We start from the raw sequence: 15,193 nt of genomic DNA on the forward strand, positions 1-15,193 counted from the left end.
CCTTATTGGTACCTATTTCTGCCTTCTCTCCTTGACCATAATGCTACCAACTGTCCCTAAGACAGTATACAATTTATAGAACACATACCTTTTTACTGTTTTTTTTTGTAATCTCTAAGACAACGATACAACCGGACTCCTTATACGCCTTTACTGAAAACCCATAAATGGCTCTTTAGAATTACACTAAACCAGAAGCTCCAATAATTCACACTGAAACATTAATTCGCATAGAATTTTATCTTCATTACTTGTTAACAGTGATTACATGAAATCAGTGACATTTACGTACTTTAACATTGAGTTTAAATGACACAATGGTGGCTTTACCACCCATGGAAAAGACACGATTTTGGTCAGCAGTGAAATGCACAGTAAAAGTACCCTGACTCTTCCCATGTAACTAGAGGGTTAAGGAGTCTAGGTATAGAGGTTTCCTGGTCACCAGCTTCATCAGAGCTTGATCTTTCCAGCCAGTGGGCTGGAGGGATGGAGCCTGCAGAAGCGACCCAGGGTCCAGATTGGGAACACGTTCCTGTAGGAGGTGTAGCTTATGGCACAGCTCTTGTTGAAGACACCAGCAATGTTCTCCTGCAGAGAAGGACAGGAGGAATCTGTGAGGAGCTTGATTCATATACACACTGCAGGTACTGTGAAGAGCATAGTACATTAGTCCAAGATAATTAAACTGTTCCCTCCACAGATTGCAACCTTGCCGTAATGCGGGGGCTTGAGAGGTAGTAATAGATGGCTTCAAACTGGTAGGAAATGATTTGGAGCTTGTGAAGGCGATACAGAAGTACAGACTACATTTAGTAGGTCTTTAGCCTCACACACCATTTGCCTCTGGCCTTACGATCTCTTGAGCTGCCCCACGTAACGAACCCAAAGAAAGCGTGAAGATACTCCTTAGCCCATGGTTGGTAGCTGCACATCTGGAGTTTGTTTCAGTGGATGAGAGTTGTGTTGGAAGAACAAGTGGCACTGCGGAAGACTGATGGATGTGAGCTCCTATGCCAAACAGCTGTGCAGAGTATCAAACCTTTCTAAACACATTTTTCATAGAGGGCACAACCTATGGGGTATGTAGTCCTGCTGGGAAACTTCCATAGACATATATTTAACACTGAAACCTGGAATCCAAGTGGTAACTTGTTATTGGACTTCTGTGCCAGTAACGGATTAAACATAAACACCCCTTTTCAGGCTGAAGGTAGAATATGAGTGTACTTCGTACCAGAGTACCTCAGGGCAACTGTGTATGATCAACTTTGTAGTTGTGTCTTTTGACCTGAGCATCTGCATTCTAGATGCTCAAGAGAAGAGGGCTGCTGAGCTGTCAGCTGATCTCCACCTTATAGTGAGGTGGATAAGGTGAAAGGAGATGTAGGCAGACAAACAGGGGAGGCACAAGCAAGTAGTAATCATACCATGGGAGTATCTGTCAGAGATCTAGGTTTGAGTTTAACTCCAATCTTCACAAGAGTTTTTTTTCTGCATTCCATGGAATGTTGTAGAGCATTTCTAATTTTTTTTATTTACCAAGGCTGCTTCAAGGAACTGTGTTTGAAGATGATCAGTACCTGCCATGGCAATAGTGTAAGAACCTGTTGGTAGCCACTGCATTAGATGTTACAGAAACAAAAGCCAAGGTAAGGGAGGAATTGATGAAGCTATAGCAAGTGACTTTCAGATGTCCCAAAAACAGTTTTGGCAGAAACTATCTAGTGATAATGGAGGCGGAAACAGAATACAGTATCTCCTAGGATGTTCCTCAAATGAAGATACCATTGGGAGGTGGAAGGAGCACTCTGAGGAGCTCTTGAACCAGTGCTTCCATATAACATTCGCACTAGATTCTGAAGAATTAGGGGCCATCTCTTGTCCTGAGGATACTGTAACAGCGAGACAACTCTGCAGCAGCAGATCTGGATGAGATTTGTCAAGATGAAAGGACTGGAGGTTGTTGGGATTTCTGGGTTAACACACCTCTTCAATATTGGAGGGAAGGGTAGGGCAATACCTCTGGACTGGGAGACAAAAGTGGTGGTTCATTCTTTAAAAAGTGTGGACCAGGGGATAATCTACCAAGGGTTCAATCACCCCTCTTGGTGTTCCCGAGAAAGCTTGTGGCAAGATGCTCTAGAGGGATACAGCTGATCACCGAGACTCAATTTCAAGAGTAATAATAATTTCCAGCTTGGTCTGACACCCCTGTAACCCTTACCAGGATAAGAAGTTTAAAACTGGATGGATAGATGGATGGAAACATTGCAAAAAATGGTGATCCAAAAGGAAAGACTAACCTGTGGCCAGTCTCCGTTGGGTAGTTGCCTATCAATCAGCACCTGTATCCCTCTCTCTATCACCTGGATATCTGGATACCTGAAAAGAAAAAAAAAACATAATTATTTCAGAAAAACACCCATCCATCCATCTTCCTCCGCTCATCCGGGCCCGGGTCGCGGGGGCAGTAGTCTAAGCAGAGCCCCCCAGACTTCCCTCTCCCTGCAAACCTCCTCCAGCTCCTCTGCTACCACCCCTCCGCGAACCGCCACCTTATCGAGGTGGAGGGGTTTGAATGCCTGAATGATCTCAGGAGCTATGTTGCCTGGGGCTATATGCCCCTGGTAGGGTCTCCCAAGGCAAACAGGTCCTGGGTGACAGACGAGACAAAGTGCAGTTCAAAAACCCCTTATGAAGAAAAAATCAAGGTTTTCGTTTACCCCGCCCGGTATGGGGTCACCGGGGCCCCACCCTGGAGCCAGGCCTGGGGTGGGGGGGCTCGCATGCAAGCGCCTGGTGGCCAGGTCTACGCCCAGGGGGCCTGGGCGGGCTCAGCCCGAAGCCAAGACGTGGAGCCGCTCTTCGGTGGGCTCACCACCTGCTGGAGAGGACATAAGGGGCCGGTGCGTTGTGATTTGGGCGGTGGTCGGGGCCGAATGCCCGGCCGACCCAAACCTCGGGCGCCAACTCTGGCCTTTGGGACTTGGAATGTCACCTCACTGGCGGGGAAGGAGCCTGTGCTAGTGCAGGAGGTTGAGAGATACCGTCTAGATATAGTCGGGCTCACTTCCACTCACAGCTTGGGTTCTGGAACCACTCTTCTCGACCAAGGGTGGACTCTCCACTATTCTGGCGTTGCCCAGGGTGAGAGGCGGCGGGCGGGTGTGGGCGGGCTTATTAATAGCCCCCCAGTTCAGCCGCCATGTGTTGGAGTCTACCCCGGTGAATGAGAGGGTCGTCTCCCTACGCCTTCGGGTCAGGGAACGGTCTCTCACTGTCGTTTGTGCTTATGCGCCTAGCGGCAGTGTAGAGTACCTGGCCTTTTTAGAGTCCCTGGGGGGCATGCTGGAAAGCGCTCCCACTGGGGACTCTGTCGTTCTACTGGGGGACTTTAACACCCACGTGGGCAGCGACAGTGATACCTGGAGGGGTGTGATTGGGAGGAACGGCCTCCCTGCTCTGAACCCGAGTGGCGAGTTGTTATTGGATTTCTGTGCTAGTCACGGTTTGTCCATAACAAACACCATGTTCATGCATAAGGGTGTCCATCAGTGCACTTCAGAAAAACACATGCATAAATATACGGGCACTTATCTTCAACCTTGCACTGAATAGAACCTGATTTCTGAGAATTTGATTTCATAAGCAAGTGTAGTGTGTACCTTAAATTTGATTTATATATGCCTCAGTGACAAGAAAAGGAAAAACAATCGAAACCATGCTCCATTATAATGAGTAAAAATGCAATAAGAGTACAAGCAGCATCAGTCACACAGCTTTTTTCTCTCTCTCTCATGCCTCAGGTGTAGAGTGCACACACGCACGCACGGTCTGTTACCACTCATCCCAAGCAGGGTCGTGGTGAACCGGACCCTAACCCAGCAACACAGGGTGCAAGGCTGAGGGGGGAGGGGGACACACCCAGGACAGGATGCCAGCCCATCGCAAGGCGCCCCAAGTGGGACTCGAATCCCAGAATCCCACCGGAAAACAGGACCCAGGCAAACCCATTGTGCCACCGCACGCCCCAGCATAGAGTGCCTGTATGAATAATGGAAGCACTCCATAAGTAAGAAACTGTTTATCAATTTGATCATTTATCACCACGCGCCCCCATTTCAGATACGTGTCTTTAAACTGTTTATTACTTAAAGTTTTATTGAACTGTCTCATGTTTTTTTCTAATAAGGATGAAATAAAAAGATAAGGGAAAGAAATCTGGGGGGGGGGCACAGTGGCACAGTGAGTTTGGCTAGGGCCTGCTCTGTGGTGGGTCGGGGGTTCAAGCCCTGCTTGGGGTGCCTTGCAACAGACTGGTGTCTTGTTCTGTCCTGGGTGTATCCCCTCCCCCTCCAGCCTTGCACCCTATGTTGCCAGGTTAGGCTTTGGCTGGCCTCGACCCCACTCTGGCCAAGCAGTTACACACAGTGTGTGTGTGTGTGTGTGTGTGACAAAGAGAAATCCAAAATGGAATGAAACGGAAGCCTTTTGTGCTTGAAAATACAGGCCCCCAGTGGAGAATTTTGATAATGCAATTAGAGGAAAAATGGTGGCACATTGGTGTAGCAGGTAGCACTGCATCCTCAGGGCACATAGGCGGTGCAATCAGGCACAGGTTCATTCCAGACTCAGCCCGAATGAAGTTTACATGTTTTCCCCGTGTTCATGTGGGTCTCCTCCAGGTGCTCCTGTTTTCTCCCACAGTCCAAAGACTTTATTTGGGTGGGGGATCACATTCCTGGTATAAATGAGCTGCTCACCGAAAGGTAACTAGGCAGTCAGACTATGGGTTCTAAGCGCTGGTGTAAGCCACCAAGAACTGCAGGGCACATTAAAGCTACCTGACAGCCATGAGCCCCAGGAGAGCCCAGCAGGTGTTGTGGAGCTGGGAGTGCTCGCTCTGGACGTAGCGCCGCTGCTCACACGACTCAAAGTCTTCTCCCCAGCCGCCGTCAGCCATCTGCTTGGTTAGAAGGAAGTCGCAAGCGCTCTGCACCTCGTGGCATGCCGACCTGTCCGGTGAGACAAATCTGGTTGGCTGCTATCTCCAGTCAATGAGGTGCCTCCATCTAGGCCTCCGCTCACTGTGCTGGTCTGCACCTACCCATTCAGAAAGTCATGACCCATGCATGCAAAGGCCTCCAGTCCAAACCAGGCTCCGTATGTAAAGCACACTCCCCAGGACCTAAGGGTGCACAGTGTGAATGAGCAACGTGGTTCACACTTCGAGTAACCACAAATGACGGTGAGGTAGCGTACCCTTCCCACGATCCATCAGGTTTCTGCACCCTCCGGCAGTACTCCAGGCCTTCCCTCAGTGTAGACCTGAGACAGCATTAATCATCAAGGGTATGAGATTGCACTATCACACAACAGGAAAAGATTCTACTAATTATAAATGTACATTCACAACTAGGAGGGTATCCTGGAAGTGCATTACCTGATTTCTTCTGCTTTGTACTCCGGGAATACCTTGTGAAAGTGTTTTAGTGCTTGCATCACTGCTGAAGTGCACTCCACGTAAGTGTAGTCGATCATGATGTCGCCTGAAAAACCAGAGAGGACGTCATCTCAGGTATGTCTACCTATTGCCACTGCCTCCCCCTACACAACCCACACCCCTGCAAGAGCACTGTGCTCTTGAACCTCTGACTTTTTTGGTGATCCCATGCTTTAGAGTTCCAAAGTCTGTAACTTCTTAGTTTTGGCTGCAGTGTGATGCAAGGAGCCTCCTCTATCCCTCAGAGCTGCTGAATCCCTTTTGGAAATCAAGAAAGGTCTCAAAATACATCTCCTTCAGATGCAATTCTCTCCTGCTCTTTGAACAGATCACTCCTTGTGTCATGATCACCTTTTTGCTGTGTCTCCATTCTACAGGCCAGTACTCGTGTAATGTGTACTAGCAAAGAAACAACGGTATCAAACAAACTGTGTTTCGATAGTCATGTGTTTGCATTTAAATCTCTTTCTTGTATAACGTGCTTCTGTTTATTCCGAGTTTCATGCTGCTTTGGAGAAAAGCATCTGTCAAATGAAAAGATTAAATTTAAATGTAAATGCTGGGCATCACGATAAAGGTAGTGGTGATCAACCAGTTAGTTGGCAAACTGGTACAACATGAAATCCTCATGGTGCGATATGGTTGTGGAGAAGGTAACACGGGTGTTTCAGATTTGTTTTTTGTGTTTCAGATCTGGGTTCAAATCCAGCTCAGTTTGTGCAGAGTTTGCAAGTTCTCCCCACGTACACGTAGGCTTGCTCCGGATGCTCTGGTTTCCTCTCACAGTCCAAAGATACATGTTTTAAATGAATTAGTCACTCTAAATTGCTCTTAGTGTATGAATGTATGACTGAATTAGTGTGTGTACCCAACAATGGACTGGCATCTGGTGAAGAGTGTACCCAGTCTCACAAAACCAGTGTCCAAGATAGACTCTGGACAACTAAGACCCTGCGTTGAACAAGCAGTTAATCATAATAGATGGACAGAAAAAATGCAGAATTAACTCTGAATGCGAGCAGCACACTGATTACAGATAGGGAGCAAAAACATAAGATACTCAGTTCAACTCATCTGGCTAAATGTGTTGGCTATGCGACCAAATAAAAAAAATAATGACAGAGATGGCTCCATTCGTGATGCCCTCAGGCAGACTTACCAAACACCTCTGAAGGGTTCAACAACTCCAGTAGTCGCCCTCCTCGCTTGGTCTCATACGTGGCAAATCCACCATCCCCGTTTCTCATACTTAGCAGCTGGAAGCATAATGGGGGGGGGGGGGGGGCACTTTGAGTGATGGGAGATGCTGGATTGGCCCCTGCGATGCAGCGTGAAGGACATTCATCCAAGTTACTTGTAGTTGTACAGATTTTAAACCACTAGGGTGATCCAAGTTCTTCCAAGTACTTAAGTGCTCTGCTTAAGGGTACTGTCACGCGGAACACAGAGAGCCGGGACGGCTGAACCCAAGTGCAGCGTTGTTCGTCTGAAGTTGAGGGAAGCGGCAAGATCTCAAAACCAGGGACAGGCGAAGGGTCGGTCGATCGGCGAACAGGACAGGAACGAGGATCCATGGACGTGGTCGGAAAACGAAGCAAGGAGTCAGAAAACCGGAGATCGTGAACAGAGAATAGAGTAAGTGTGTGTGCGAAGTAAAGCGAGGAAGGGCGGTTGTCCCAAACAAGATTCCGCAACGGTATGGGAGCTGAAGAGGGTCTTTATAGGGTGTGCGATTACTCAGGAGCTAGTGCAGAGTCAGGTGTTGTCGCTTGTGTTGTGGGCGTGGACGTGACGGGTACCAGATGACTTGAGCCTATTAACTAAGGGACTGTTTGCTGGCAGTGAAATGCGATGAGAGGCGATCTGTGGTGCAGGCACACCGCGTGGAGCTCTAACCACATTGACGGCATCGTAGAGGCGCTCGATGGGGACGTGCTGCCGGAGGAAGGAGCACCGTTCCTGGAGCAGCATCACTGATTTCAACCCCTCTGCCGTGCAGTCGGCCACGATCCAGCCGCAGTCTCTTGTACTAAAGGGGAACCCTCCCTGGGACACACACAAATGCCATTTATAAATCCACACACGTACCAGTGTAGACTTATATGCGGTTCCATCCCGATGCACATATTCACCTTCAGCGAATGTATAATACACTTAAAAGGGTATTAATATTCAATTTCAATACATTTTAGTCTGAATTTACAGTTGCCCTTACCTTGTTCATTTGTCTGTAGTATTTCTTGTACTCTGGTGGGTTGTCTGGTATCTAACACAAAGAACAGATCATACAAAAACTGAACTATTTTGATTTTTTTTTAAAAAGCTGAATCCAATCAAGCTGCAAACCTGTCCTCCTTTGCATTTGACTCCCTCACCTGCGTTATTACAAAGAACTGGTGGGCATGTTGAAGGCACTGTGTGAACCGGGGGTTGTCCTGAGCGCCTGCCTGGAGGAATCACAGAGAACCCACTGCGCTGAACATGCTGTTCAGATCACACACTAAACACTCGAAGGGCATTAGCACATCTGTATGATAAATAACACTCCACCATACGTGACCTTAGGACACATCATCGCAACGTTCTGAGGGTTGTGTCTGTTACCTCCAAGAAAGCTTGTACTGCAAAGGCTGTGTCCCAAAGCTGGGAGCCATTGGTTCCCTGCAGAGTAAAGCAGTGAGCAGATGGGAATGTCACAAACACACATCATGGTATAACTACAGGCTGTAAAATGATGCCTAAAATTTCTTAAAAAAAAGCACTCAATGCCTAGAGTGACTGGATCCTCTTAAACTCAAAGGGTGCAAAGTTGACTAACTAGGCACCCTCATGGAAGCAGGTAACTAATCAGCTGGATCAGGAGACATTAAGGATGCCAGTAACCAATATGTAATGGGTGTGAGCCAACACAGACCCCTTTGTTATGGCAAAAGCTCATTCTTTGCAAGAAAACCACTAAACACACCTGCATCTTCATGCCATCAAGCCCCAGCCTAGGAAAAGATGAAAGGACAGTTAAGAAGTTAAGTCTTGATCCATAAAACAGAAGGATGTTACAAATTTACTTGGCAGACATCATCCAGGTTGGCTTTCATAGTCGTGTATCTAACATCCTTTTGCAGCGGCATGAACTGTTACTCTGAGTTTTATGTCGCTTTCGAGACATTTGTAAAAGACTTGCAAAGCTTTTTTTTTCCCCCCACTTAAAAAGTCACGTTTATAATAATGACTGGCAAACAAAACAAAACATTCAGCACACACATTACTGAAGGGGCCTTCACTGAGAGAGCGGTGATCTTATCAAGTTTGGGTCCCCCGCATGAAACGAGTGGCAATAACCTGCAGTAACTGACCATAGGTAGTCTGGGATCCTGGACACATGTTCCTGGAAGGCTGCTGAGCCGGGCCCATCTACGTACCAGCGCACCAGCATGTTGATGGTTTTGGAGATCTAAAGAAACCAGACAATGGGTTATATAATACATATTTCATTCACTGCAACTGAGATCATGCCTGTTAAACAGTGGATAAACCTTCATGCAACTATTCCTGTAATGTAACGTAAATGTTTTTTATACACACACACACACACACACACACACACACACACAGGTATGCGCCACTTAACGACGGGGTTACGTTCTGCGAAACCAGTCGCAGTTCGACTTCGTCATTGAGCAAACACCTTGGAGTGTACAGTACTATTTTACATTACTGAACTGTTCTAAGGAGAAAGAGTACACTCTAAAATAACAAGAAAAACTACCGTACAGTAAATACATAAACTAGTAACAGAGTTGTTATCATTTTCATGTACTATGTACTATGTACTATACATAAATCGTATATACCTTCATATGTCTGGCAGCGCAGTTGGTTTGTTTACAAAACATGCTTAAAACGTGAGTGATGCATCGCGTCACGACCCATACGACAGCTGCGATGTCAATTCAATTCAAGAGTTTGTCATGTGTACAGTAAACAGTTTGTTACACCGTACAATGAGATTCTTACTCTGCGAATCCTCTCAGCAGCCTATGACATAAATAATGACATAAGGAAAAAAAACACAAGAAAAACGCAGGGCGTAAATCACAAATTTACAAAAATTACTATTAGTGCAAGGTCACAAATTACAAAAATTACTAAAATTACTAATTTATTAAATTACTACTTTGATAGGAATTTTTCAGTCCATTATATTGTTATGGGATCACCATCGTATATGCGGTCTGGTGCTGCCCGAAACGTCGTAAAGCGGCGCATACCTGTATATACAGTATATATATATATATACACAGTATATATATATATATATATATATATATATATATATATATATATATATATATATATACACACATACACACACACACACACTTTTTTAAATAAATAAAAAAAATTTAATTACTAGGAAGGACTTATCGATATTCTGATAAAGTTTTATACAGCTACTTGTGTGATGTACATTGGTTCATATGGTGGAAAGTAACTAACTGCACTTAAGAATCATGCATCTGCATCTAAGTGTCTCTCCGCTAGTGCAATGAACACATTGCATTTTCTATGAGATATACATTGCTTTGGAGAAAAGCTTCTGCTAAATGAATAAATGTAAATGTAGAATTCTGATTTGATTGTAGAAACTGGGGTTGTCTTTTCTAACCGGTCCAATGCTGATGCACTTTGTGAAGCGGTCATCGGCCTTGATGTGGTCATACAACTCTTTGACGGCTCTGCCCCGTAAGGCGGTGCTGTGGTGGGCCTCGTACACGTTCATCACCACTGTGTAGAAAGATATGCTGTTTACGTGTCGAAGGAATCACCACATCACGTGCAGAACGATAGTCGGATGCACTTACTGTACGCGACTGTCAGCAGCATGCTGTGAGGGGTGTACATATCGCAGGGGGCCACGTTGTTCCTCTGAGCAGGCCAGTCAATTGTGGAATAATCCTGGACGTACAGCTCCTACAGACAGACAATACGATGAGGAGGGGAAAAGGTGGAGAGTGTGTCCCTGGTTGATCTGAGAAGTCACCGTACCTGTCTCAGGCTGAGCACCAGCTCATCCTCTGGGGCGCTGAGCCGCACAGCATAGCAGTAGCTCATGGGGAGGTAGACCTGGCGACAGTGGCACCACAGGGTGGAGGGGTGTGCTGGCATCCATGTGGGGAAGAGCCTGGAGAGGAAACAAATGACAGAGCTCTGCTGATCACTGCCCATCATACAAATCACAAACACCCATCCCTTACATAAAAGGCTACTGTACAATTAATAAGCACAATGGCTTCTGAAAATAAATAAATTTTTTTTATGGAAAAAGTCTGTTGTCCAGTACAACGCTACTTCCCCCCAGTAAGGCAGTACTTTACATCCACAACAGGTATTTCTATTTACTGCTTGTGTTGTACGCTGCAAAGCATGCAGACATTACACTTCTTTCACAACAAAAACAACTGCACAGGGGGCAAGGCTGAAGGCTGAATGGGGAGGGGACACACGGAAGACGGAATGCAAGGCACCTCAAGCAGGACTCGAACCCCAGACCCACCACAGAGCAGGCCCCAGCCAAACCCACCATGCTCCCCATTGACAGTCTCTGCCAATGACAATTCTTATTAGGGTAAATGTAACTTAAATGAAAAAAGCCAATACAATACAAAACTTTCATATATAAACTGTGGAGCTGTAATTCTTAGATCAATAACTTAAATCATAGAAAACCGCTTTTATACATCAACTCCCTTACACTATCAAAAATATAGAATTTCTCTGGTGGTTTACAAACTGGAGTCTTAAAGTGACACAGATTATCTAAGGGATACCTGTTTTAATAATTTGCATAAGTGACTCAATTTTTGTTGCAAATATTATGAAATATGTTGGTGCATTGTCATGCAAACAAAACCTTTAATATTTGTTTGTTTTCTAATTTCAGTGACCATATTTATTTGTCTGGGAACATATTTTTTAACATAATTTGATGACCCCCAAGGAATTTCCCTAATGAAATGAATTAACCCTGACAGAGAAAGGATGGGTGTACATAAGACCTGAGGTGCACATCAGTGGGATGTCTATTTAAAAACCCAAATGCACAAAGATTCAAAAAGGATTCAAGGATCTGATGAATATGTTTTAATAAGTGGCAAGTACTGGCAAAAAAAAAAAAAATCCATTTGACAATATACAACTTGCTTTGTCTGCCACGCTTAATGCATCAGTGAGAAGTAGCTCAAAAAGATGCATTTGTGTAACAATTGCTACATACCACATCTCTGGCAGTAGGGTATTCATCCCTTCCCAGCTGTAGACGTTCATGATGGCTAACCAGAATTTACCCCACGATGGGATCCCCACAGCACCTCCTGTGACACACATTATAAAAATTAGCAGGGAGACAATTTCACTCTTTTCCCCAATGCCCCAAAGATTTTTCATTTTAATTCTTCAAAAATTTAATAAAACCAACCCTTGCTGTGAAGGGTGCTCCTAGCTCGCATCATATCTGGATCATCAGGCCCAACTCCCAGGATCCTCAGAGTGATGTAACTCAACGCTGTTCCAAACACTGTGGATTTGTCTTCGATGTGTCTGGAACAACAGCCGGTACAAAAGAGCACAGCATAACCAACTGGTCCTATGTCACTTTTCTCAATATTTAACATTGTGGTGAGATAATTTCTGCGTAGGCCAGCAGCAGACTGGGCACCACAGTGCAAAGCAAGAAAGCTGGAGTTGAAAGTACCACATACAGGCCCCATCCTCCGTCAGGCAGCTGCACTGAACGCAGGTAGCGCACCATTTCCTTCTTCCAGGCCTCTGGAAGGGAGATCTTGGCAACATGACACGTGATCAGCAAGCCTGTAAATTCGCACACAAAAACATACCAATCAGTACAGGACTGGATATGGCAATGGCAAGTTCTAGTCTTTAAAGGTATAGCCCTTTGCACAAAACAAATCACGTTTTTTGTAGACGTGTTTCTTTTGGCGTGTGTGTACGTATCTAATTCCGATTTAATTTTCCCATTTCAACTTATTTTTAAAGAATTCTATTCTCACAAAGGGACACAAAACGTGAGGGGAGACAATAACTAATTAAAGGTTGGCTACACATTTAATTATTCAGTTAGGTATTAAAGCTATAAAGTAAGCCAACTTGGCATGGAGGAAAGGAAAACAAAAAAAAACTCCCAGCGGAAAGACAAGAGAAAAAAATAAACCTCTGGGGCTCCAAGTGCCAGTGGCTACCTATCCCTCCGGGGCATTCAAAAGAGAAAATTTGTGTCTGTTTATAAGACCTTGATCTCGAGACTTAACAGGTATGTTCCGCACCTGGCAGAAGAAAAAGAGGCCCTCCGTAATCCCCTGCCCAGTGGCCATCCTCAGCCTGCAGGTGCTGGTAAAACTCCATGCCTTTCCGTGCGGCCTCCTGGGCATTTTGGGCAGCTGGAGAGTCTCGAACAAACCTGCTCTGTGGGGTGGGGGGGCAAAGAGTCAGCTAACCCTAACCTCAACTCACAGCTTTACAAGTACAGCTTCATACTGATCTTTCCAAAGACAAATGAGAAAGAATCCTGGATTACGCTTGTTGTCCAATAACTTAATTGAGTTTAGAATGATCCCTTTTAGCTGTGATCAGCACCAATTTTTCGCAGACTGGAGTGGCATCAGCCATGTGGCAGAACTGTACAAGTCAAAAAACAAGAGAAGAACGAGAGCAGTCGGTGATAGAGGCGTACAGTGTGCAGACCCAGAGAGTGGGCCTCCAGCATGGTCTGCTCCCTATCGATACCATCCTTCTCCTCCACATAGTGCCAGGTCTGCCTGCCCTCCACGTTGCTCAGTCTCCAGCGGCACAGGTCCGTGGCGGGCGCAGTCTTGTATGGCCCTCCCCGTCTTCGCAGGCACCTGAGTAGAAATCACAACTGTGTGTGTGTGTACATAACAAACACTTTTATCCCTGTGTCAGACAGGTGCCTGTACAATACTACCGCGGTATAATGCACCAGAGTAACAAGAGTTTTTCCAAAAGGACTAAGAAACGGAACAGGTGGGATACTCTTTATGGGAACGCGACAGATGCGTCGTACTGCTTAGTCCAAAGCACTGGATCCCTATAGTTTTTCTAACATTAACTCTTCAGACCATAGATAATAACAATATAATGATAAACAATTATTATACTGTTAGCGTGTGAATATGTGAGCGATCGTGTGCACGTGTGGCTACAGGAGTGGCTTGCAGCGTAGCAGTTCGAGCTACTGCCTTTAGACCCGAAGGTCTTAGGTTTAAATCCCACCTCTGGCTTACCCTGAACTGCTCCACTAAACTTACCCAGCTGTATAAATAGGTAAATAATTGTAAGTAATATAACACTAAGTCAGTTTGGAGAAAAACATCAGCTAAATGAATCAATCAATGTAAATGATTCTGGGATAGTCTCCAGATCTCTGCAACCCTGATCAAGGCAAGAGGTTAATGAAAATGGACAGATACTTTTTTAGTCCTTACCCTGCTGAAAGCTTTGTCCAAGATGATCTGCATTTATTCAGCAGAGTACCTGAGTCTTACTGTATCTGTTCAGGGTAAACCCACTTAATCAAGGGTACTACAGCAGGAGTGGCATTCAAACCCAGGATCTTCTGACTGCAGTCCTACAGCCCTGAACACTAAACCATGTGTTGCACCTGGCATGATTGTGTAAACTAAAATTCTCTATGGATTTCCAGTTCTTGTTCCTAGAAAGTATTTTTCTGATTTTTTTTTTTTAAATCTAGTTATAAATGTCTGTGGAGCTGTCATCTATGGATAAAGAGTACTTAGTTACTGACTTTTATGACCATCTGAAAGCAGTCAGCAAGACAATGTGTTCCAAATATTATATTCCATCTATGATTAATTTTTAAATGCTTACCTCTCCTGTCATGATGTGACTGACTGACTGACTGTGTTATCAGTGACAGTGGTCTGCAAAACAATATCGTGGTTCTACAATTATAAATTCTTTCAAATTTACAAAAAATACAGTAATACTTTGTTTTCTTTCTGTCTTTCTCATGGAATAATTCAGGTTTTTCGTTTAACAACAAACTCATTGAAAATTACTTACGTTCCTTCTGACATCACTACTCCTCACGGCAACCTCACGGTATCCAATGTGCCAGTGTTCAATTCCAGCTCCTCCGTGTGAAATGCTCAGCCTTCTCCCTTCGCTCGCATGGAAATGTAGTCCTGATTCTTCAAAAGTAGCTGGAATTAACGTTATGATAACTTTTACATAACTACAACTCCCATAATGCAAGCAAACTCTTTCGAGTCGTATGCGGCATGGAGAGACATGAGTCGAGGATCGAGCGTCCAATCACAGCTCAGAGGAACAGAAAAGGGGCGTGCCTAACAACTATGCCGAACGCTCTTTGGTCTCCATTTATTCTGAAAGTTAATACACTGAAGTAAAATGAAGGAATAATAAAGGCATATGGTAATGACTTGCACTTGCAGAATCAGAAATGAAAGGATATACATATGCAACATTATATATTCAAAATTTTAACTAATTGTTTCTAAACCTTTGGCGAACAACAGCATAGTTCCATTATGTGTTTTACATATATTAAGAACAAATAGAATAACCATAATCCATCTTTTCAGGGAATACTTTAGTTTACTGTAGGTTACT

General features: G+C 44.8%; 1 protein-coding gene across 2 annotated transcripts; it reads right to left on the reverse strand.

The window, feature by feature from the left end:
* Positions 1-233: 233 nt before the first annotated feature.
* lss (lanosterol synthase (2,3-oxidosqualene-lanosterol cyclase)) lies at positions 234-14,691 on the reverse strand. Of its 2 annotated transcripts, XM_018735514.2 has the most exons (23): positions 14,624-14,669; positions 14,429-14,481; positions 13,254-13,422; positions 12,847-12,985; positions 12,265-12,373; positions 11,982-12,103; positions 11,781-11,877; positions 10,553-10,688; positions 10,369-10,477; positions 10,173-10,291; positions 8,860-8,957; positions 8,472-8,499; positions 8,111-8,167; positions 7,882-7,953; positions 7,722-7,772; positions 7,403-7,552; positions 6,666-6,762; positions 5,447-5,552; positions 5,266-5,331; positions 5,111-5,191; positions 4,848-5,018; positions 2,307-2,385; positions 234-591 (listed from the first exon to the last, which is right to left on the reverse strand). In XM_018735514.2, the coding sequence occupies exons 3-23, from the start codon at positions 13,284-13,286 to the stop codon at positions 454-456; spliced, it is 2,058 nt and encodes a 685-aa protein (XP_018591030.2). In that variant the 5' UTR covers positions 13,287-13,422; positions 14,429-14,481; positions 14,624-14,669; the 3' UTR covers positions 234-453. The 2 variants fall into 2 exon arrangements, with proteins under 2 accessions (XP_018591030.2, XP_018591028.2); XM_018735512.2 differs by lacking the exon at positions 14,429-14,481 and having other exon boundaries at positions 14,624-14,691.
* Between the last annotated feature and the right edge of the window lie 502 nt (positions 14,692-15,193).

The sequence above is a fragment of the Scleropages formosus genome, chromosome 21 (genome assembly GCF_900964775.1).
Source record: "Scleropages formosus chromosome 21, fSclFor1.1, whole genome shotgun sequence".
In the NCBI taxonomy this organism is placed as follows: domain Eukaryota; kingdom Metazoa; phylum Chordata; class Actinopteri; order Osteoglossiformes; family Osteoglossidae; genus Scleropages; species Scleropages formosus.